This window comes from Parasteatoda tepidariorum, chromosome 10 (assembly GCF_043381705.1).
Source record: "Parasteatoda tepidariorum isolate YZ-2023 chromosome 10, CAS_Ptep_4.0, whole genome shotgun sequence".
In the NCBI taxonomy this organism is placed as follows: Eukaryota; Metazoa; Arthropoda; class Arachnida; order Araneae; family Theridiidae; genus Parasteatoda; species Parasteatoda tepidariorum.
This window is the reverse complement of record NC_092213.1, coordinates 50,682,511-50,707,156: the sequence shown is the minus strand read 5'-3', so window position 1 is coordinate 50,707,156 and position 24,646 is coordinate 50,682,511. Positions and strand designations below refer to the sequence as shown.

The 24,646-nt window shown below is 27.6% G+C and overlaps 2 protein-coding genes across 2 annotated transcripts in view; one reads left to right on the top strand and one right to left on the bottom strand.

The window, feature by feature from the left end:
- LOC107445490 (WD repeat-containing protein 36) overlaps window positions 1–20,841 on the top strand; it is a 30,773-nt gene extending 9,932 nt beyond the window's left edge. The window contains exons 8-20 of the mRNA XM_016059892.2: window positions 287–407; window positions 685–834; window positions 3,107–3,255; window positions 4,515–4,629; window positions 5,404–5,569; window positions 7,718–7,826; window positions 8,153–8,232; window positions 8,949–9,160; window positions 11,003–11,151; window positions 12,004–12,117; window positions 13,805–13,889; window positions 17,085–17,272; window positions 20,554–20,841. Coding sequence (XP_015915378.1) covers window positions 287–407; window positions 685–834; window positions 3,107–3,255; window positions 4,515–4,629; window positions 5,404–5,569; window positions 7,718–7,826; window positions 8,153–8,232; window positions 8,949–9,160; window positions 11,003–11,151; window positions 12,004–12,117; window positions 13,805–13,889; window positions 17,085–17,272; window positions 20,554–20,700 — 1,785 coding nt within the window. The 3' untranslated portion in view covers window positions 20,701–20,841. The remainder of the gene's footprint in view (window positions 1–286; window positions 408–684; window positions 835–3,106; window positions 3,256–4,514; window positions 4,630–5,403; window positions 5,570–7,717; window positions 7,827–8,152; window positions 8,233–8,948; window positions 9,161–11,002; window positions 11,152–12,003; window positions 12,118–13,804; window positions 13,890–17,084; window positions 17,273–20,553) is intronic.
- Window positions 20,842–22,950: 2,109 nt separating this feature from the next.
- Window positions 22,951–23,580, bottom strand: LOC122270547 (uncharacterized). The gene has a single exon (XM_043048240.1). It carries the CDS (start codon window positions 23,578–23,580, stop codon window positions 22,951–22,953), a length of 630 nt encoding a protein of 209 aa, XP_042904174.1.
- Window positions 23,581–24,646: the final 1,066 nt, after the last annotated feature.

Below are 24,646 nucleotides of genomic sequence, written 5' to 3'. Positions count from 1 at the left end.
TCAGATATTTAAATCTTTTTTTTAAAATAGGAAAAAAAGTAGATGTATTCGGGGTATTATTTTTTTCTCATTTCCCTACCTAAATTATCGTCTGCGCAAATTATTTGGATCATTTGAAGTGAACTCCTATAAACAATAAAATTTCTTTTAATATGAAATACTGGTGATTGAATCTTAGGTTGTAGATTTTTTTTATCTGATTGTTACAGTATCTTTTTACACCTATTTTTCCAATTCTCATATTTATATCAAAGCTCTTATATATAACTGTTGTATTTTTTTGCAGATGTGGATATTTGATCTCCCAGATGAAGGTGGTCGACTGTTACGATTAAGAGAAGGTCACAGTAGCCCTCCTACTAAGATTCAGTTTTACGGAGCCAATGGAAAAGATATATTAAGTGCTGGTAACCACCATTTAACCTTGTTAAAACTTGTTGCTTCTGTTTTAGTTTAAAACATTAGAATTTAAGTCTGAAAATGTATTTTTGTTGTATTTCAATTTACACATATTGCTAAATTTCTAGCAAGAACCCTGTTAAATTTGTATGAAAATTTAGCATGATTATGTGTTTCTTTGTTGAATTGATAATTACTTATATGTTCTGCTGTGTTATTTGTTGAAAATGTTAGTTTATGCTCTACATTAAATTCCAATTCCCCATACTCTCTATTTTTTCATAGGTCTAGATTCAACTTTAAGATCGTTCTCTACTGTTGCTGATAATCTAAATAAAAGTCTTGGCCAAGCATCTTTCAACAGAAAAGCAGCAAAAAAGAAGGGAGTTAGAAATGATCCCAATAAGATGTTGCCTGTAATTGATTTTGTATCAGGTCTGTAGTTATAATTTTTTTTCTATTAGAAGTTTACGTAACGGAAAATTATTTGCCCCTGAAAAAAACCTCTATTTCATAAACTCGTCTCGTGAAACAGAACTTGCTGTAAAAATTAAATTAATAAACATCGTTTTTCTTGTGTCTGATAAAAAAAAAAAAAGAAAGATTGAATTTTCGTGGCATTAACAGATTGTGCGTTTTGTTCTAGCAAAATGCATTTTCAATTAATGGGTAATGAGTTGGTTAGATAAATATTGGTTAGATATATGAATGTGCATTCCTTGTTCTTTAAAATTAAATTCCCTTAATTCTAAGTTGCTTCAAGATAAGAATGGCTTATAAATAAAAATTATTGCATACTTATTTTGCCGAAATTCATACATTTATTATCAAACAAAAAAATTTGTATTTCAGAAAGTATTTTTTCTTCTCCTGTTTAATTATTTGATATAATTTTTAAAAAATATCTTCTCTTAATGTTTATACAATAATTTTAACTATATTATAATTTAATTCTATATCTGGAAAGAGTCCAATTACTATGTATTTTCACAAACTACTCAGAATTCTGTAAATTGAAAATGGTTGGTAATAGAAAGGTGTCATGAAGATAAGAACACAACAGTACATGATTATAATCCATATTGCCCCTTGTAGTACAGGGGAAATAGTCAAAAGTAGAACAAAACCTATGCATTGCTAGGGTTCTTTAAAAAAGTCGTAAAAAGTGGTGTCTGAAATTAGTAACTGTAACATACCTCAGAGAGTTTTCGGGAGATGGTCTGTGCAGATTATTATTTTTATGGTTTGAGTATAATGTTTATTTGTTTAATGTTATGTTAAACATAGCTGCCAATTCTACTGGTTTTTCCATTGGACTACTGGATTTTGCCAGTTGCCTACTGGTTTAGTAAAACTTCTCCTGGTTTTTGTACATATTAAAAAATTCCCTAAAATTGAGTTAGTTTCCTTAAAAAATCTCTATTGAAATAGAATTTTTGTGCAGATTATTGCTTGCTTGAATATTTAAATAAGTGTTGCTAATACATAATGAAGCAAACCTCATTTATAGATATCAATTTAAGACTTTTTTTGTTCTAAAATGTTATGCTAACTTTTATTCAGAACTCCCTTTTTAAATTAAGAAATCTTTTATCTATCTTTATGAATTAAATGCCTTTTACTATACAAAATTGTGAGTAAGCCTAATGCATAACATTGCATTAGGTTTATTTAAAGTTTAAGTTCAGTTAATGTATATATATTGCAGAAATACTGGAAAATATTGCAGTTTTTCTATTTTGATAACTATAGATCTATAGGATCTATTTTAATATTTTGATAAAATTAGATTCAATATATTTTGTAAACTTTTTTTTTAGAAACTTTATTCCATAAGTAGTGAATAAAATCTTTCGGAGTAATTTTCTTTGGTAAAATATCTCAGCTATAATTCTAGTGCATTTACTTTGCATAATTTATATCCTAGTTGTAATATAATCTGGGTTATAAAATGGGCATTAATTCACAAATATAATTTGTTTTGAAATTCAACCCTCTGTTTAAGAAACTTACTCCTCAAAAATTGGTGCAGAAGTATCTCTAAAAATTTTTCTTTGGATAACACTGCTACAATGGCTAGAAAGTCATCCTGCCCCAGTATTTTAGTGAGAGCCAAAAATTAAATAGAATTTAAAAATAAAACTTCTTATAATTTGTGATAGAAGGAAATCTAAAGATTGCTTCATAAATAGCTTCCATCTCAGCTTCAAAATTTTTTGAATTGCTATATCAGCTACAAACTTTTTGAGGCTGCAGAGTCCTCAAGAACACCATCACAGTAAAAACCTGATCTATAGATACCATTAAGTTTAGGTGAACATCGAGCAACAAAGCCAGATTCTGTTGAAATAGTGTATATGTATGGTCTTCAAAGAATATAAATAATTGCAGTGTAATTTTGTAAAAAGAAGAAATCAAAATGGGGAATTTAAAAAAATTGCATTCAACTATTTAGCTATTGATGTAAGACTTAGTAAATTAGTAAAAAAAAAAATGGTAGAAGTTAAGAAATTAGTTAAAGTTGTGACTCTATTTAATGCCTGAAATTTTTTTTACCTAATGATTAACTTTTTTTTAATTGTTTTTTCAATGCCGTAAAAAAATTTTATAATTTTTTTTTACGTCTCTATATTTATAAACTACCTATTATAAACTTTATAAACTACCTAAATTGTTCGAATTATTTATTTTAAAAAATTTATTTTAGAAACTACCAGAGAAAAGGATTGGGATAATGTTGCTGCTATTCACCGCCATTCCAAAATAGTAACAACTTGGTCCTTTGATAGAAGCTGTATGGGAGAACATAAACCAATGCATGAACGGTTCAAAGGAATGAAACATGTTGAAGCTTTGGTAATAGTTTGTTTCCTATAACAATAAAGAAAGGCATTAAATTTCCTTAATAAATTTCAAGAAGCTTTTTAATTATAAATATTTGAAAATAAATTAATGTTGTATTTTAATTGCAAATTAATGTTGCTGAAATGTTCTGTTACAGGAAATTATAACAATTTGCGAGATGCATAAAACTTATTGCAATTTTTAAAAAAAATATGTATTAACGTATTTGAGAAATGCTTTTAATCATCATCTGAAAGTAATAATGTTAAAATAGAATCAAAATAAGCTTAATATTAAAGTTATAAGCTAGTATAAACTATTTTAGACAGTAAAAGTAAAGTTATTTTAGACAATCTTATATTGATTTTATTTATTTATTATTTCTGTTTTGTTTTCAACTTAATTGTAAATTTCGATTTTTTTTCTTATTAATATTTAACTAAAGTCGTGTGCCTTTAGAAATGTTAAATGTACAAAAGTTATTAAATTTTTTTTAAAACAGTATTCTTAAATTATGTATTGTTTATCAATCTCAAAAACAATTTCAGGCTATTTTAGGTTGGCTACAAGGTTAAATCATCTTGAATAGCACGATTAGTGGTTTTTAATATTCAATTTAATTAGAGTTTGTAAAGACTAAGAAATTCATATCTCTATAATTCTCCGTTTCTCAGTTTACATATGAAATGGTCAATGACCATTTTGCATTGTAACCAATTTCGATATATCTTCATATTTTTTTTTTATTTGTGTGTGTTTTTAATATAAATAACTAAGATTGTATAAGTATAGTCTATCAATCTTCAAAACAACAGCAGGTATGCCAATGGTTGTAGTAGATTTGCTACAATTTCTTTAGCCAATCAACCTAATAACTAATTTCTATACATCTTCATTTTTATGTGTGTGTCTTTGTTTTTAATATAAATAGCTAAGATTATAAGGGGGCTTATTTTTGGAGCTATTATCTATTTAAGTATTGTCTAAATTTGTATAAGTATTGTCTACAATTTGTATAAGTATTGTCCATAAATCTGGAAATCATGCGACCAGTATTATTCAGGCATGCCACGTTGTATTAGATTGGCTACTAATTTATATCATTTTTGATAGTGTGATTAGTTGTTTTTAGTGTTCAAGACTAAAAAAATTGCATCTCTTTAACCGCCTTCCACCAGTTACCAATTTTACATCTCCATTTTTTTTTTTTTTTTTTTTTTTTTTTTTTTTTTTTTTTTTTGATAAGTAACAGGCATTTTCATCTCTTTCAGTGCCTTACAATCAGTTCTTGTGGAAATTTTGTGTTAATTGGTTATAACACTGGTCACTTAGATAAATTCAATATACAATCTGGTTTATATCGAGGCTCCTTTGGAAAAGATACTGGTAAATGATCAATTCCTTTATTTTCTCACTGTAAAATAGATATGTATATTTATATGCTGTAAATGTTCAATGATCTGGAATGCAAATAAACTCTAGTTAGGCAAAAAATCTTAATGCTTCAACTCAAGAAATCTAAGTAAAAAAATGGCCATAAAGGCAACAGAAAAGTGTAGTAGCTATCCATAAAAAATTTTAAATGTGCATGAAAACTTGAATTTGGAAAAATTCAGATTTGTTTTTCGACAGTTATAACAGTTACTTACCCTTTTTCAAAACATTTAAACCAGTTTATCAAATGTGCTTATTTAACTGCAAAATTATTAAGTTAAACTATCTTTTTGAAAATAAGATTTTTTTTTTTTTTTTGTAGTGATAAAGCTAAGAACTTAGTATATTTTGGTTTTTTTAAAGGCGATGCAGATTTTTGCGAAATCCAAAGTTCCTTTTCGTAATGGATGTTCTTTTTTAGGGGAATATGCCCTTTACAGTTTCTGGTGCCCTGCCCTTTTTAAGGTCTAGAATAAAACCTGCACTATTTTTAAACACCTATAGATTATTTTATATTATTAAACTGCCCATTAATATTATTTTATTTCCTCTGATTATTAACATATTTTAAATGATCAAGTATTTTTTTGTTATTCAATAAAATTCAATATTAAATATCTGCACAATACAAGGAAAATCCTGTATTTACAGGGAATTTAAACATGTCTTCTTGCTGGACAACTTGTAATAACTATTTTTATATTGTTTGAATTTTAATAATTTTAGCTCATGAGAAAAGTGTGAGGGGTATTGCTCTTGATGGTTTTAATCAACTTGTGGTATCTGGTGGTGCTGATAAAGTCCTTAAGTTTTGGAAATTCAAAGATCATTCTCTCTTATCAATACTTGAAACCAACTATGGTGTTGCTAAAATTATATCTCACAAAGAAAGGTAAATTTATTTAATCATAATAAGTAAAGCATAATGTAGCATTATCTTGTTCAGTGAATTTGCCTTATTAAGAAAAATCTACAACTTTAAGACCATTCAAATTATTTAAGATATTGTTAGATTTATCTAAATTTTTAACTCTTTATGCTGACATAATTATTTTTAATCTTCCCTGAGATATATATTTTTCTAAAATTTAATTATTTTTAATTTTTATAATTTACAAGCTACTTTCTCCTATAAAAGAAAGTTACCACTTTGCATAAGCACTGCTCATTTTCCTCTTTATATGCTCACTTTAGTGATATTTGATGTGCTTCTGTCTTATTGAATTTAGTTATTACAAATTATGATGATTAATGATTGAAAAAGTATTCACTAAACTCCTGTTTTTTTGTTGTATAAAATTATATGACCTGATGAGAGTGAATAAAAAAAAAATTTTGAAAATACAGTCAAACCCCTCTATAGTGAACACGATTTATAGTGAACGAAATGTTCGTTCCCTTCCCTTGCTATACATGAATAATGTTATTTTATGTGAATATAGTGAACCGAAAAAGTGAGGAAGTTGGATATAATGAACTTTTTTCTGTCTTTCGACTGATTTTTTTTCTGAATTTTTTTGTAATAATTTCGAAATTTGTACTTCAAAATAAATACATATACTGATTTATAAAGCCAGCTATAGAAGGGAATGTAGCGATAAGCATTTTTTATTGTTTGCTTCTTTTATTTCACTTTCCCATTCCTAAACAAACCAAGCAGATGTTTCCAACCCAGGCAGATGATGCACCTGTAAGGTGTCAGTGGGATCAATATGCATTTTCTGTCAGAGGACTATCCAAATGTAAACTATCCAAATTTACAGTTTGTAACATGTGGAAAAATAGGCAATTAACAATTTCTTCTCATGAAAAAAAAATTTAGATGGCAGAAAAAAGTTGAGAAAAACAGATCACAAGGATGTTGAAGAAGCATTACTGAAGTGGTTCAGAATTCAAAGAAGCCGCAATCTTCCAGTATCTGGACATTTGTCGATGAATTTGTTAAGCGATTTCGTGAGACTACTTTTATGTGCTCGAATGGTAGGTTAGACAGTTTAAAAAATGGAATAACAGAAACTCGTAAAAAATAATCTGAGAGTCGGGAAGTGTTTCCATATGTGATGTTGAGGGTTGCTGATCAGCTAAGAATTATTAATTTTATTTTGCAACTGTATAATATTTTTCAGTCATTTATTTGAATAATGTGTAATAAAAGGGAGGAGTTTGGAACCATTAGTTAAATTGTCTGTGTAACGGATATAGTGAACTCCCGATTATAGTGAACCGAAATTGCAGTCCCTTGAAGGTTCACTATGACTGTAGTAATGAAAACAAAAAACAAGTGTTAATTGTATAAATTTTATAGCATTAAAATGCCTCATCTCATTTACTTATTTGCAGTATTTAGTCAGTGTTAAAAATGACTGGTTTGCCATTGACTAGGGGACATAAAAAAACCTGCCTAATTACTCCAAAGCAAAGCCACTTGTGATTCGCAGTTATGAATGAGTATTTTGCAAGTTATTTGCATTGATTAAAAATTTATCAAAATGCAGACAAAAGTTCAATTAACTGAACCAACACACAAATTTAAGTGTCCAGTCTTATTATAATATGGATGATATTTATTTAATTATAATTTTTACATTATATAGAATTGTGGAAACAAAACATTTAATAACTGATGTCTTATATATTATCATTTCTTCAATTATTTATTTGTTATTCTGATGGTTCATTGTTTAAAACTTGATTCTTTAAAAAATAATAGCTATATTTTTTCCTATATAACCTTGCATATGGGCTGTGATGTGTGTGGCTGTTACGTGTGTAGGCAGATTATTTCAACATTAAAATGTTGTAATTATTATTATGTGACATGTGGTTAAATGTTTACCCTGTAAAAATAACTCTTACGTTGGAGGGCAGAATATTATTCAGGTTATGTAAGGCCTAATCTTGTATGGACAGAGTATTAGTAATATTTAATTACAATGCCCGGAGCCCAAACTGCTAATTTGCATGATCTGTAAGCTTTAAATCTTGTCATGTAATTTGTTCTCGTTAATATTAGGTACTTATAAAATCCATTTTATTTCAGTGCTATGCTTGCTGTTGCACTGGATAGTTTTTCAGTTATCATTGTTGATATTGAATCTAAAAGAATAGTTAGGGTTTTTGAAGATGATGGTGGTAGCGTCACTGATATGGTAATAGAATTTTGATTTTAGGATTTCTGATCTATGTATAGTGTATTCCTTCCTTAATTGAAGCTTTTCCTGTTTTTTTCACCAAATTTCTCTTTCTTGCTTTTTTTGGCCAAAAAAAAAAAATTTTTTTTTTTTTCATTTTCAGTTTTAAAGTGCTATGTTTTTTATATATTATGTTGCATACATGTAATTAAATATTATGTTGCATACATGTATTATACATTTTAAGATTATTTTAAATAAATTTAGCCAACTTTATATACAGATAATAAGTTTGTTGAAAATAATAAGTTTGTATATTAAGAATATTTAATATGATATTTCAGTCATTTAGTCATGATTGTAGATGGTTAATTGTTGCAAGATCAGACTCCTCTGTGAAAACATGGGATATCCCTTCAGGCAGGTAAATCTACTATTTGTTTATGTTTTATTATGAAATAAATATTTGTGATCAAAATTTAATCTTTATTGATCATTAGTGTTATTAACAATTATTATTTGATTATACTTTAAACTCAAAATTTTTCGAACCTTCATTGTTAAATTTGATAGCAACAAATTAGAAATACTTTTTTTAGTAATATAAGTTCTACATGCAAGAATGTGCAGCCCAAAAAGTTCCATGATTGGCCGTGTTAATTATCCTATACCCCAATACTTAATATTCGATACAAATAACATTATTCAAGTTTTTAAATTGTTTTTCCTTCGTAAAAAGTGAATAAAACTCGAGTAATTAGTGAAATGGTTTAAAAAGAAGCTTTTAAATGATTAAAACTTTGTATATGTAAAAACATAAATAAAATATACTTACCACTAAATTTAATTACATCACTAACTTTTGTGCAGCTTTAAAAAAATATCATTAACATCTCTGATGAAACCCAATGGAAAGTATTGATTGATTTAAAACATTGTTTGTTTTTCACAAACTTGGTTGTTTTTCACAAACTCATAAGTTGACATTATAAGAATCAATACTTTTTTAAATTGTAGTAAAATAATAGTCAAAATTGTAGTAAAGAAATTAATAGAGATAAAATGTTGAAATACTATGATCATGAAACATTTTTATGAATAATTTCAAATGAAGTATTTTTAAAAATAAGTTTCTTTCAGGTGTATTGACTGGTTCATAGTTTCACCTATTTGTGTAAGTCTCGCTTTTTCACCAACAAGTGAATTTCTTGCTACAGCACATGCTGGTAACCTTGGTATATATTTGTGGGCTAATTCGACGTTATTTGATAATGTTTCCCTTCACCCATTACCTGACTCGTATGATCCTTTATTGTTTGATCTTCCTCAAAATAATGTTCAAGAAATCGATGGTAAATTCCTTTTCTTTCTTATCATTTGTTAATCACACGAAATTTATTTTGTGAAATATTTTTATATGTTATAATCACTAAGACATGGGTTTTGGTGATGTTTACATTTTAATTTTTTTTTTCATTCTTTTCACCCTTTTTTTTTTTTTTTTTTTTTTTTTTTTTTTTTTTTTTTTTTTTTTTTTTTAGGATTTTTTTCTTCCATTAAATAGAGTGGGAAATTAAAGGGAAGCCTTTTAAAATCATGTTTGTTCTGAGAACATTTGATTTTGTATAGTTTCTAATTTTATAAATTGGAATTTGTATACTTCAGAGAAAAGAATTTTAAAAATTAAACTTTGCAAATTCACCTAAAGCAAAAACAATTACTGCTTTATATTTTACTTCTTATGAGTCAACTTTTGACATTTTAATTAAATATTAGCTAGATTTTTTAAATTTACATATAGGTTATAAAATATTGGCACATTTGTTTGATTAGCAAAAATTCAAAAGTCAAAATGGTTTGAAAGTTTCTGAAATTGTTTGTAACTATCGGTATTTACTTTTCTTACTACTTACTTTTTAAAATGTCAAGCGCTTTACTGTAAGCTATTGAAAATAGATTTGCTTTATTGAATGAGGAATAATTATTGACATAGATTGATGATAGGCATTCTATAACTTTTCTTAATTTATAAGCGGTTTTGATTCCTTTAAACTCCCTGTTTTATAAAATTTTAACATTAAGTTTACTATTTCACTCAGAAACAGCTATCCCCACCTGTAACAGAGGGCAAATGAAATTTCTTATTTATATGTTTTCAAAACTTGAGATATTCTTCAAAAATTCAAACTATGCAGTCAAAAAGAGCAGATGTTTTTGTTTTTTTTTTAAACTATTTTAAACATACACCCTATTAAATATTATTTTATAAAACCAGAATCATAATTTTAGCATGTATTGATATTGTAATGATTCTGTTCTTGTAAATTTGTTTTTAAAAAAGCAGCTGATTTTATAATCCAGTGATATTATTAGTGATGTTCATTGTATAGAATATTTATTTTTTGAATGGAATTTTCTATATGTGTCGGGTAATTTATTTGAAAATTTTTTAACATTCAATTTATATGCATTTATGAAAAAGGGAAAAAGACATCAATATATTTATGAACATTACATGCATTATCATGTTTTGGTTTTCTAATTTATTCCCTTTTTAGCATTTATTTGTTATGTTTCAAGCTCACATGAAAATTTCATCTCAGTTTCTCTTAATATACATATTTTAAAATGCATGTTATTGGATTTAAATTTTTGATGGAAATATTTCTAATTGATTGGTGTGCTGTCTATCAAATTGAAATTCTAATATAATTTCAGAACGTTTTTAGAGATTTTTTTTAAGTCATCAAAAACCAAAGCCTAGTGTAACCCTCATTTTTAAGCTTGTTTCAGAAATATTTGATTCATTACTATATTAATTTATTTTTCATGAATAAAATTATTTTCAAAATTTTGCTGAGTCAATTGTTTATAACAAAAAAAAGGAGAGAAAAAAACGATTTAAAAGGCAACTTTTTCAATTGTTAATTTCTGAAATCTTTTTGATATTAATGCAAGTTTTTTTATTTATTTATTCAAATCTATCTTTTTTATAGTTTATATGTGAGACTTATTTTAAAAACTTAAAGCAACGAGATATGATGGAAATCTATTTTTTCAACAAGTCACAAATGTATATTTCAAACTGTGATTTTCAATTTCTTTCAACCTAAATTTTAAACTTGAAATTATAAAATGAAATAAACTGTAAATCAATAAAAATGATTTTATTGACAATATTTATTCCTTTGCAGGCTCTGAAATGGTTGAAAGTAGTTCTACTGATATGGATGAAGATTATCCAGAATTTATGTCACCTACCCAATTTTCTGATCATCTTGTTACTTTATCAATGTTACCAAACTCTCAATGGTTAAATCTCTTGGACCTAGATATTATCAAGGTTTGAGTCTTATTATTGCTTTCAATATATTATCTTAAACATATCAGAATTTCTTATTTAAGATGTCAATGTTCGAAATGAACAGTGGCCCATTAGTCCAGGATCATTAAAATGTAATTTGAACCACCATAAAATAAATTATCAGTGATCCCGCAAAAATCGCATGTCGCGACTCATATTCATGCAATTTTAAAATCCATTATTGCGATTCATATTAATGCGATTTTGAAATCCGATATTGAGGTTCATATTTGCGGAATTTTAGAAATCCAACATCGCAGTGTTTGCAGGACCTAAGATTTTTCTTAAATTAGTTACTATAAAAGTGTGATATTTATAATTTGTAGGTAATTTAATTGTAAATCTTATTTTCAAAAAATTATGTTAACTATGAAACATGTATACAAATTGATATCTTGATATAAAATTTTCAGGGTTTTTCTCTTTATGTCACTGTTACCCCTGTTTATGCTGTAGGGATATTTTCTTTTAAATTAAGCAAGAAGAAATACTGTATTAGACTGATTAGAACTGTATCAGTGTAATACAGTAAAGATACAGAAAAACTGTGGAAAACTGTATTAGACTGATACAGTATAGAACAACTGTATTAGAGAACAGGAAAAACTGTTTTAGACTGATATTGAAATATATTTACTTAAATTAATTTTTTTTATATTTGTGTTAATTTAATGTTTTACAATGTTACTTTTGGGGAAAATTTCTGTCAGAAACAATAGTTTTAAAAGAATGCCTCTTTTATCTTGTGAAATGCTCCATTCATTCTGTAAATGACATAAATCTTATCCTTAGATAACTCTCCTCATTGTGTAAAATTTTTCTTTTTAATAGCGTCGAAACAAACCAAAAGAGCCCATTCAAATTCCCAAAAATGCACCGTTTTTTCTACCAGTTGTATCAGGTTTGAATCCAACATTTCTAGTTGATGATAAAGATAAAAAGGAGGTAAGTTACTTTCTCTACTTCTTGTATGCATAAATGTGTCTTTGTTATTAATTACATAGATGAGTTTTCCATGCCTTTAATTTTATAGCACTTTTTATTCGTATTAAATACTTAACTTTCTTCTTTTCTTTTTTTAATGCTGCAGTTTTTGTTTTAGTGAAAATTTTTAACTTGCAGTTAAGAGTCGTATAGTAGTGGTAAATTGTTGACAATTGCATTTAACCTCACAATCAATACTTTTCTATCTTCTAACCTAGAGCAGATATAGAAAAATAAATTTTTTTGAAATTATTTTTTTTAAATCAGTGGTCGCCATTTCTGAGAAAATTAATATACAAATCTTTTTAAAAATTTTGCACACTAGAGTCAATAGGTCTGCTAAATTTTTTTTTTTTCTCAGACCAATTGCACTTTGAAATTTTTTTTATTGATCTGATAAAATAGAGGATATTTTGTTTTCTTTAATCGCAATTTATTTTACCAATAAGTGTTGAGTTTTTGGTACGGTATACCAAAGTTTAAATTTTTTTTAATTGTTTCTTTGATTATACTCAACTTAATATAATTATACGTTAAAATATTTAGTTCTGTTTCGTTTAAAGTTTATGAAAATTTTATTAAATCATTCTATTTCATTAAAAAATTAGATTGTTTATTATATTCGAAAAATTGTTTGTCCTCCCTCCTCTTTAAAGCTGAAATAAATTCAAAAGCAATTATTTTTTGTTTATACTATAATATCAAAGTTTGTCCTCTAGCATTGTAATAAAAAATTTAGTTCAAACAAATACTATTTCTACAAATTTTTTAAACAATCTAGTTTAAAAAATGTGTTGCTGTTCTCTCCCATTCAAAACCTATATGTTCATATGATATCTAGTCCTCTAGTAGCATTTTAGTGCAATAAGATAACTGAGATCTACTTAATAAGTTAGTCAACTGAAATTTCTATTCAGTACTTGTTTAGTTGAATGAAATTATATTTCTCTAGCTAATGGTTTGTTTATGACATTGTTTTCAACTTAAACAACACATTAACATTGCTTTTAAACATTGCTTTCAACTTAACTGGATTCTCCAGTAAACTTCCAGATTTTGACAGTTTCCCCATTTTTTCAACTCTGCTAGTTTTTGTAAATTTTAAGAAAGATTTTAAAATTCAGAAAATTCTCATAAAAATCCCTATTAGAACCGATTTTTTACTAAATTTATCAGGCTAAATCTACTGAGATAAAATATAATAATGCTAAATACTGAAATAAATGTACCTAAACAAAAGTAAATTTTAAAATTTATAAAAATGTTATTTATTTTGATTAGATTTTTTTCTGTTTCTAAATTAATTTTTAGATATTTATTATATTCTTAAATTAGAGATGTTATAAAAAATATTTGTTGTCTTTAAATTAGTGGTTATTATGCAACGTTTTTATAATGATAGAAATCTTTAAAATTTCTTGTTTGGTTAATATTTTATTTAGTTTTTATAGCATTTTTATGGTGTGTAAACTTTATTTGATTTTTTTTTTTTTTTTTAAATTTTGTATATGGTTGCTATTTATAAGCTATAAATCAAGACTAAATTCTTTGACCTTTACTATTGAATTTGTTGTTTTGCTATATTTTTATTTCCTTTCTTTTAAAAATAACTTTGACCTTTTTTTATTTATTTCTTTTTATCTCACAGAAGGATAATTCTAAAATTCTCCGTTTAATGCAACATAAGTCAGAATTTTCTACTTTGCTAGAAACAGCTGATGATTTAGAGAAATGTAAGTAATATTAATGCTTGTTGCTCTTCATTTATATTGTCATTATTTTAATTTACTATTTTATTATTCTAAATTTTAAAAAATGTTCTACAAATTATTTTCTTAAGATGTAGAGCAAAGATGGCACACCTTTTTCGATTGTAGTGCAAGTTAAATTTTCAAGTATCTAGTGTGCCACTTGTTAATTTTTAAAAAATATATATATTCTTTAAATTTTTGTTCCTTAATTTTAAACTATAGAATTATATTATTTAACTATATTTGCAGTTTAGTAATAAACTTGTTTGTAATTTAAATCAAATTAACAATATTTTAAAATACATTAGTATAAGAAATTAAAAGAATTTGTAGACTTGGTCAATTATCTCTAGAACTACTGGATCAATTTCTATGAAATTTGATATGTACATACATTGATACAATACAAAATAAATAACCATTTAACAATTGTGATACACACGCATGATCGTGCGTAACACTCGTTGGAGTTGGAAGGTATGAAATTGCCACAGGAAATGATAAGCTGCCTTATTCCAAGTATGAAATTATGCTGCAAGGCCTGTATATCTGTAAGAGGGGACCATACCCCCTATTGACTCCTTTTTTTTAATTCTGCAAACGCTGTTTAATACCTGCCGACTCCAACTAGCGTTACGCATGATCATGCATGTGTCAGGGTGCGTAGCGTTTGTAAAAAGTACTTAAAGGTGCTTTTTTGGGGATTTCGTTTTTAAAAGCTTTTAAAGGTGCATTTTTCAGCTGCCGTTTTTAAAAAGTGCTTTTTTTTCCCCTTCAGTGATATCTGGTGGATCCCATGCATTTCACGAAAAATGGGGTGTTTGCTACATAATCATCCACACTGACTTCATGTCGTACCCACGTTATGACTTGCGCATGCACGCACACTTGAAACTGAAACCCGAGTGCTCCAATTCGGATGGAGAATATCAGATCCTTATGAAATGTTTTTCTTTTTAATTTATTTTAATTTTATTATTGTTTATTTTATTTTACTTCTAACACTTTTTTGACGTAGGGGGTTCGGGTACTTTTGTTCTGAGTTCAGGGTCAAGTTGAATTCACTGGATGATGTGGGAAAGTACTGATTGTTTTGATTTACGTCTGTTTCTTTTTGGTTTTTTTTTTAACGCTAAAACTGTTTATAAAAAGATTTTGTTTTTCAATGATATCAATGATTGAATATGAATTTTTTGAGTGCTTGAACATTTTTGTAAAGTGCTTGAAAAGTTTTTAAAAATTGCTTATTTTTGATTCAAAGATTTGGCTACGCACCCTGATGTGTATTACAATTGATTGTAATGTATCATTTATTTGATTAATGAATACTTTTTAGTGAATCAGAAAATGAATATTATTTGTTGAATTTATAACTTTTTCTTTCACAAGTTTCTCTTTTAAAAAACTTGTCATATTCATTATATTATGATCTTTCCTTTTATTCCAATAATATTTGTTAAGGCGTTTAGCATACTAAAAATTTATTGTTTAATATAAATATTTATATTAAACAATTGTTTAATATAAATTATTTGTTTTGTATTGTATCAATGTATGTACATATTAAAATCGGTCCAGTAGTTGTAGAGATATTCGACCAAGTCTGCAAATTCTCTTAATTTCTTACACCAGTGTATTTAGAATATTCTAATTTATTCTACGTAGCACAAAGTAAATACCTCTTCCTTTGTTGATTTAGAAATAATCTTTAAACACTTTAGTTTGATTAACTATAGAATTCCTGGTATTGTGGTTCATAGTAACTGCCTTTCTATACAGCCTGTCTTGGTCATTATTGTTTATCTGTTCCTTTTTGTATTTGTATTATTGCCTGCACTCAAAAGCTTTCACAAAACTATGACCTCAGAGAGCCTTTATAAATGAATGTTGTAAATGATTGCTATTGATTTTGCAACTATATACACATATTCTTATTGAAGGATAAACATTCATACAGAAATATTGTAACATACTTATTAAAAAATAGTGATACTTAACTTTTATCATTATAGCTTGATTTGCAAAGGATACAAAATTTTGCACTTCTTAATTTTTAGAAATAAACAAACAAACAAAAAAACTTGGAACTATTAATAAATTCAAGAACTAAAAAGAAGAATTTAAAATTTGGCATTTCTTAAATATTAGAAATAAGCTGAAAAAAACTTTAAAAACTTGTAACTACTAACAAACTCTAAGTCAGGAATGACTTGACATTCTTCAGTAATGTAATATGCCAAACAAAATGATGCTTGGAAATGTTGAAAATTTTGTTTAGTATCCTAATATTTTACTTCAAATAGTATGTTTTGATATAATCATGTTGGAAAAATGCAAAAATCTGTTCTTAAATATCTTTTAACAACTTTTTTTCTGATTTTATTGCCCAAAAATGAATTAATTTTAAATCATAAGCAGTTAAACTCAAATTAAAATACAGTTTTATCAAAACTATGGGTTTTTGACAGAGGGTTTTTTGACATGACGGTAAAAACCATGGTATATAAACCGGTAAAAACCGTCATGTGTCAAAAACTTGCCAACCCTGCTCAGAGATAGTGGTTTTGTCATAGCTTAATATGCAAGACAAATGTGAGTTAAAGTCTTATTATGTATCACATATATTTTATATCACATGATTTTATTTATTTGCTACTTTGGATTTTAGAAAATCCCTATACCCATTAAGACAACTATTCACGGCAGCAATGCGTCAAGTTATCTCAGTATCTTAATTTTTCTGATTCATCACTTTCTAGCCACGGTAGTAGAAGCTATCGACAATTTCAAACTTGTAGCATTCAATATGTTTAAAATTGTGAACTCAAAATAAACATATTAAAAATACTTTAATTCAAATCCGTTAAGTGTCTATCATAAATTAAAAATATTATTATCAAATTTATAATTACATTATTGGTTGTAAACATATCTAAAAAAAATTTCATATTATACAATACTTAATAGAAATTTATATTATTTCGTGGAACCTGATTTTTCTCTCTTCATATTATCAAAATATATGAAGAGAATAAATAAAAAGTATGTGAAATTTGCAAAGCATATGCTGAGTCATTTATCTTAAATATTCTTAACATTTCTGTACAAATTTTAATTTTATGAAAAGTGTCAAAAAGTTTTCAATGCAATTTCATTAATTTTCTCTGTTTCTTTTAGATAAAGAAGTTTTTAATAAGCTTAAAACTTTATCGCCTTCCAACATTGATGTTGAAATTCGTTGTTTAAGCCCTGAAAATGGAGGTTCTATTCATCTGATGGAATCCTTCCTAAGAATGATTAATGCCATGATTAAAACAAATTTTGATTTCGAACTGACCAACTCCTACTCAGCATTATTCCTTCAGGTAAAATATTAAGCTTTTTTATGCAAAACATGGCCGCTAATTAATTTATTTTAGAATATATTTAGATTTACGATATAAAACTGTTATACAGTTAAACCTCAATGTCGCAAAAAATATTAATTCCTTATGCCAGTGGTTTCTAACCTTTCCCGTTGAACGGCTGCCTATTTTGTCAAAAATTTTGAGGTCCACTAACTGCTAAATATGCAAGTATTATAACTATATATAATGTTCACTTCATATGTGGGTAATTAGAAGAAAATACTCTGCAAAATGATAAAAAATATTTTTTTCTCTAAAAAAAAATTATAATTTTTTTTGTTTAGCTGTCACAACTTTAAAAAAAAAACTCACAAATAAGCTATCAGAGTTTAAAAACCTTAATGGCATTTCGTATTCTGTTTGACCCATATGATAGTCAATATCTGAATAGCATAGCTGCCAACTGTTGGTTCCTAATTTTTTAATCAAATCTGAATTTTCGTGAAACTGCAGTATGTTTGCTTTTAAACCAATCCCTTGCTTTTAATCCAATCTCCTCAGGCGCGCTTCCTGTGATTATTTTGCAGATGTATTTTTTAGTAGCTTTTTGTTGGACAGTGCTACTCTAATAGCTGTTGCTGATCATTTCACTAAATTGTTAACACTGCAACTATTATTACTTTTTAACAAATGTATTAAAGTATTTAAACACCTGCATCGGAAATATTTGTTTATGATGTAGATTATTATTTACCTGTGTTTTATAATTTGGAGAGGAATAATTATATAATAGGTAATGGTTGTTTTTAAACTATTATACCGGTATTTCTAATTGCAAAATAATATTAATATTATAAATTTCCCACAAAAGATGGAGTTTATAGTTTTGTTTTACTAATTTACATAAGGTATTTAATGATATTTCTATTAGTGTTATTATTTAATAGTTACATTTTTGTCTTACTCTTGTGATTGGTGCGTATAATTTTGTCGCATGTAGTGTTCCTAAATTTTTATTCCTAAGGTTGGCAGTTATGGAATAGTTATAACATCAAGCAGTCATGGCCCCATACCTGTGCCTTAAAACCTTGAAAACCTGTGCCTTATGGACTGCAAACTTTTTGCCAGTCTGACAGTGGAATAAAATATTTTTCTTAACTAATTTCACAAAATATTTTAGGCTTCCATCATAATTTTTTCCTGATTTGTGATGATTATTATTATAATTAATTTTTTTATATATAATGTTTGCTTTTGAGACTTTTCTTAAATAATGTTTTGAACCATTTCATATTTTTTACAGTAACAAACTATAACTGATATAAGGAAAACAATATCATTTCAAACAAGGTTAGAAGATAATATAACTTAGAACAAAGCAAAGGAAATTGAATGAACCCCAAAAAGGGTACAGAAATAAACATACAGTACAGAACCCGTTATCCGGAAATCGGAAAACCAAAAAACCGGAACGAAATTCGATAAATTTTCCCACTATTTTTAAAAAAAAAAAAAAAAAATATTCCCTCATAAGATTTCAGGATTTTTCTTTCTTTTTTGAAAGATGTTTACCTTACCATCATTTTGGAAATAATCATTAGTGTATTACTTCATCGTTTTTTCTTCTTTTTAAGATTATTTCCAAAAATAATTTCTTTGTTAGTTGGGTTTAACAATACAAAAACGGCTTTTTGTAGCGATTCAGAAAACCGGAAAAATCAGTTATCCGGAATAGCGATGGTCCCGATCGTTCCGGATAATCGGTTCCCTACTGTACTATAATTTTAGTTTTATAAGAACCTTCCTCTTTGTCTAAATACCAAATATAAAGTTAAGATGCTGGCGAAGATTCTTGTTTATAGAGCCTTAAATATAGTGTGTCTATTATTGCAGTTTTATTTGTGCTTGATTCTAGTTTTTTCTTTTCTTCTATGTGGCATTAAGTATACCATATCCTCTTGTGGTGGATATAATTTAGCAGTCTAATAAACTAAATAAAATAACAATCAAATGATGTTTCACTTTTTGGTTCAAAGTTCTTCAAACTTCAAAGTTCTTTTACTTATACTTAAATTTCATGCATTTTGAAGAAACATAGAAAAAAGGTTTGCCTTTGTTTATGTTAACTTATGTTGTATGTTAACTTGATGCACCTCATAGCAAAGTTAGAATTATAATGATTTTTTTTTAAATTGAATTTGTAACAATTCTACAATTAAATAATACTTCTAGCTAAGCTAGTTAATAATTATTTTTATTCAAGCTCAATGCCTTCATGAATTCCAATAATGGCAAGCTAAATAAAAATTAACTGTCAAATGGAAAGTAATTGTAAATTAGAAAATAATAGTAAAAAGGTAAGTGAAAAAACTAAAGATCAATTAATTTGCAAAGTTCAAATACTTATGTTTAGTTGTAACTGAAAGTAATGATTTTATGTCAGAAGTTAAATAAAGGCTTAATGTAACGTAACTGCAGCTTTTGACATTGCAAAAATAATTCAATTTTAAAACATTAACACATAATCTGAAACCCAAACTATATAAAACTTTGATGAAACTAAATGCTATTTACTTGAGATTTGGTCTCAAGAACATAAAAAGATTTAAAAAAAAGTTATGTGGTCGAGGAAGATTTTGAGAGCCATTTTTGAACTATTCAGATAGAAATGAGTCAATCAGAAAACTCAAAAGCTTAAGAGTTACACATTGGGAATCATGTTCACACCATTTTAAAATCAATTTCGCGATTCATATTCAAGCGAGTTTAAAATGCAATGTCACTATTCTTATTCACACGCTTGTATTATTAAACAAGTCACATATTGCGATTCGTATTCATGCAATTTAAATAAACAAGCATCCCGATTCGTATTTACTTGATTTAAAAATCCGGTATCGAAATTTGTTTTACCTCCTTTTAAAATCTAATGTTGCGATTCAGATTCACTTGATTTTAAAATCTAATGTCGTGCTTTTTTTATATAAGAACTAAGTTTTTTTTTCTTAAATTAGTTGCTATTGAGATGTGATATTCTTCATTAGTAGGTTTTTTAACTATAACTATTTGTTCAAAAAATTATATTAAACACGTAGAGTATATATATTGATATCAAGTTTTTTTGTATATAAAATTTTCAAGGGTTTTCTCCTTGTGTTAGAGTTGCTGCTCTTTTGAGATTTAACTCTATTTTTATTATTTTTATTGGCTCTGATAATAATTATGCAAGTGATTCATAAAAACTTTTTAAATTTATATTATTAATTAATATATTTTGTTAACCCCATGTTTTTTAATAGATTCACTATGAAATGGTTGGAAAAGAAAACAGCTTAAGGGAAATTTTGAAAGAAATTTCTGAATCTTCTAAAGTGTGGGAATCTTTGCAGGAGAAAATGAACTATATTTTATGCATTGGAAACTATGCCATGAGTGCTGTATTTTAATTCACTCGTTCTCTGTCTTTCATGAAAATGTTATCATCGTCATCTGAGTCATAGGGGAAAAAATATTAAAGTATGTTATGTTGGAGTACTACTTTTCGTGTAAATAGTGTATTTATTTTTGAATAAATGTTTTATTACAGATTTTGAATTAATTATTTTTCTAGTTGCATCTGATTGCAATCTTTTTTAAATTTCTCTCAAAATATAATTTTGACTCAAATCAAATCAGTTTATTTATAATAGTCAACCCATGTTTTGCACCAATAAAGTGTTCTTACCTTTTGCACATAAACTGATATTGTTTGGTACTTTAAGTATTTTGGGGAAAATATGCATTAATGGTTGTATGTAAAGTATTCTTGCAACAACCAGATGTGGGTCAGTTATATCATGTCTGCAATAAATGCTTTTTAGTTGGATTTTAACTTTTGAATTTTACCTTCAAATGTTAACTAATTAAAAGGTTATTGTAAATAAACAAAATCATCTGAAGATGTTCTTTAGGCTGAAATCTTCTAAAACTAAAATCTCAAAATGCGATTTTTTTTTATTTTTTTTTTTAATCTGAAATTTGAATTAGTTATGGTGTGGCCATGGTAGAAAATGGTTAGCAGACCAACAATTTTCTTTTAATCCCATACTCCAAAAAACATTTATTTAGCTAAAGCTTTAGCTTCTTACAACTCACATCACCAGGAGGGAAAAGTTAATGCCAATAAAAAATTAAGCAAGCTTTTTGAAACTGACCTCCAAGGTTAATGTTTGGCCATGAAAAGTTGTTTTGTTATAGCAACTCATGAATGAAAGTTATTGATAAATCAAGTATTAGTTCTTCTTGAAATAGAACACTAAATTAACTAATGTTTGTCCTCAAAACCGTTTGGTAAACCTCATAACCTCCTTTCTAAACAAAAATTTTTATTTTCAACTAATTCTAAAATAGATATTTTGAGTGAAATATTATAGGCAAACCTTAATATACAGGCGAAACTATTGGTACAGTACACTCTCGATTATCCGTGCTCATTCCGGAGTCAAACAAAAAATATAAAGAGAAACATTTTCAAGATTAAAAAAATTTGATTCATGAAGTTATAACACTACCAAATTTTTGGAAGCAATATTCGTTATTGGATTGCAGTATATGGAACATCAGTAATATGGTCTAAGGTAAAATCGTCTCCGTTATCACGATCTTGGAGAAAGATCATACCGCTTGATGAACAATCCTCTTCAGATGTTCAAGAAAAATATGATAACAGTATTCTCGAACATGCAAAAGAAATCTAAGGTTTCGAAATTCTTGATGAAGAAAATTTAGAAGATAGGTTTCAAAGTGATGCATGTGAGCCTGGCTTCCAGTATTTGACTGATGAAGACATCGTATATTGTTAAATCAAATAGTGATGATAGTAACTGATGTAGTAAATGACTGAAATACAATTTCTCATTCTGCTGCTCTGTGGAAGCTTTATTAGATTACATGGGAGGATTTGATTACGTTGACATTACTGCGGTTCGCAAAATATGTGTATCGATATATGGCGAAGACGCATTGCACATTTTTTAAAAAGGAAAATTCCTAGTTTGATGTTATGCATGCAAATGTCAGTAATTTTTATATTTTTTGTACTGATATTGAATTTTTCTTTAACAAAAGGAGTTTTCGGATTATCCGTGTTTTTCGATTGTCCGTGCGACCTGTCCCGGTGATTAACCCGGATAATCGGGAGTGCACTGTATTTTTAAATGTTGAGACAAACCAAAATAAAGAGTTTTTCATGAAAATTTTGTTTGACAAACCACAAACGGGCTCATATTGGTGAGAAACCTAATTTGTTGAAATTAAATAATAATTGTAAATGAACAGATCATTTTGAGAAAAGAAATATTTTAATAAAGATTATAACATGAGAAAAACTTCGTCAGAAAAAGAAGCTTCTATTGATATTTTTTTTAAATTACAACGACTGTTGCCAAAAACAGATTAACAAATAAGGCAATTCATCAATTAGATTACTTGCAGTAACCTAATTGGTTGATTCTATCATCGTTGGTTTTATTGATTAATCATTACTTTATGTGTACAATATTTGGCTAAAAATATGCCTTGTTCCCTGTTCTGGTATTTTATATACCTTAACAGGGCCCGGGAATGATCATTACACATATACATAATATATCACAGTTATTCTGTAAAACCTAACTGAGTCCTCAAACTATTGAGAACTTTCTTCGGAATGTTTTTTGTTAATGGTCAGCTACATTATCTCGTGAATTAATATATTGAAACTCAAAAATTTTTTGAACTACATTGTCACAAATGAAATTATCCATAAGATGTATGTGATTACTCCAATCAGACGTAGTTTGATTTTTAGCTATGAACATAGCTGCCTGGTTATCAACATTTATTAGTATGGGAGGTGGTACAAACATTTCTTTACCGAGCTCAAACAGTAAACTCTTTATCCACAATACTTCTTTGGTGGCATGGGTCATTGCCAGGTATTCAGCTTCTGCAGAAGACAATGCAGTGCAATGTTGTTTCTTACTGGACCAAGACACCGCAGCACCCCCAAGAATGACCACATAATCACTAAATGATTTTCTGCCAATGCAATCTGCTGCTCTGTCTGCATCGGAAAATACTTCTATCTTCTTTCGAGTTTTTCTATATGTCAAACAAAGATGTTTTGTATGTTTAAGATACTTGAATAAGTGTTTGACACTTGGCCAATGGTTTTCAGAAGGTCTTTCCTTAAACTGGCTCATATAAGTTGAACTATAAGCAATGTCAGGGCGAGTACCACAGGCAAGGTACAGTAAACTGCCTGTATGGAATTTTGTTCGATGTTTCTTTAGTTTCCTTCCACTCATCATCGGTTAACTTATAGTGTTCAACACTTGGGTCTAAGGGAGTTGATCATCCTCTGAGTAAGGTTGCATCAAACGTTTTCAATACTTCAACGTAGGATGATTGGTCTAGGGTTAAGGATCCATCAGCATACCTTTTCACTTTCATCAATAAAATTTCACCTCCTTCTCCAAGATCTCTTGCTCTAAACTTTTGTTTAACCTTAAGTTTAAACAAAAGTTATCTGTGACTTCTGGATTTCCAACAACAAGCATATCATCAGCATATATGTCAAGGTAAAGTGTTTTATTTGAATGATAGTAAATACATAGATCGCTTTTAAGGTGGCAAACAAGATGTTCTTTGCCTGGCACTATGGCTCCTTCAGGCTGTTTCATGTAAATGCCTTCTTTTCAAGTATCATTCAGGTAAGCAGCAGTTATATCAGGGTTCCCACGGGTCAGGGAAAACCTGGAATTGTCAGGGAATTTTATTTCAACTCCAAAAATCAGGGAAAGTTGCAGTTTTCTTGCAAAAGCCTGGAAAACTCCTTCATTATTGCTGGAAAGAAACCAGTCTTAAAATTATCAGTAACAATACTCAGTTATTGAGATTCGAGTTAAATAATTCTAACATCTATTATTTATTGTAGAAGTTTTACATTTTAGACATACTGAAATGCTTCCTTCCTCATATAATATTTATTTTTCACAAAAAATCTAATACTTGGCATAACAAATAAAAGAATCCAAATTTTCTGATGAAAAATTTCGTAGTATAGATAAAATATGGTATGGATTTTCGTTGAAATTAATCTGGAATACCTGGAAAAGTCAGGGAATTTTTTTTTTCTGAAATTGAGTGGGAACCCTGTTATATCCATTTGATGAATATCCATTTCACATTCCACAGCTAGTGCCAATAAGATCTGATAAATTTTGATTTGATCACGGGAGAGTTTCTTGAAAGTCAATTCCAGGGACTTGCATGTAACTTTTAGCTACCAGTCTAGCTTTAAATTTATCACAATCTCCTGTCTACCCTTATGAAAAAATCGAGGTATAAAGGAGGTTGTTATTTAAATACGTC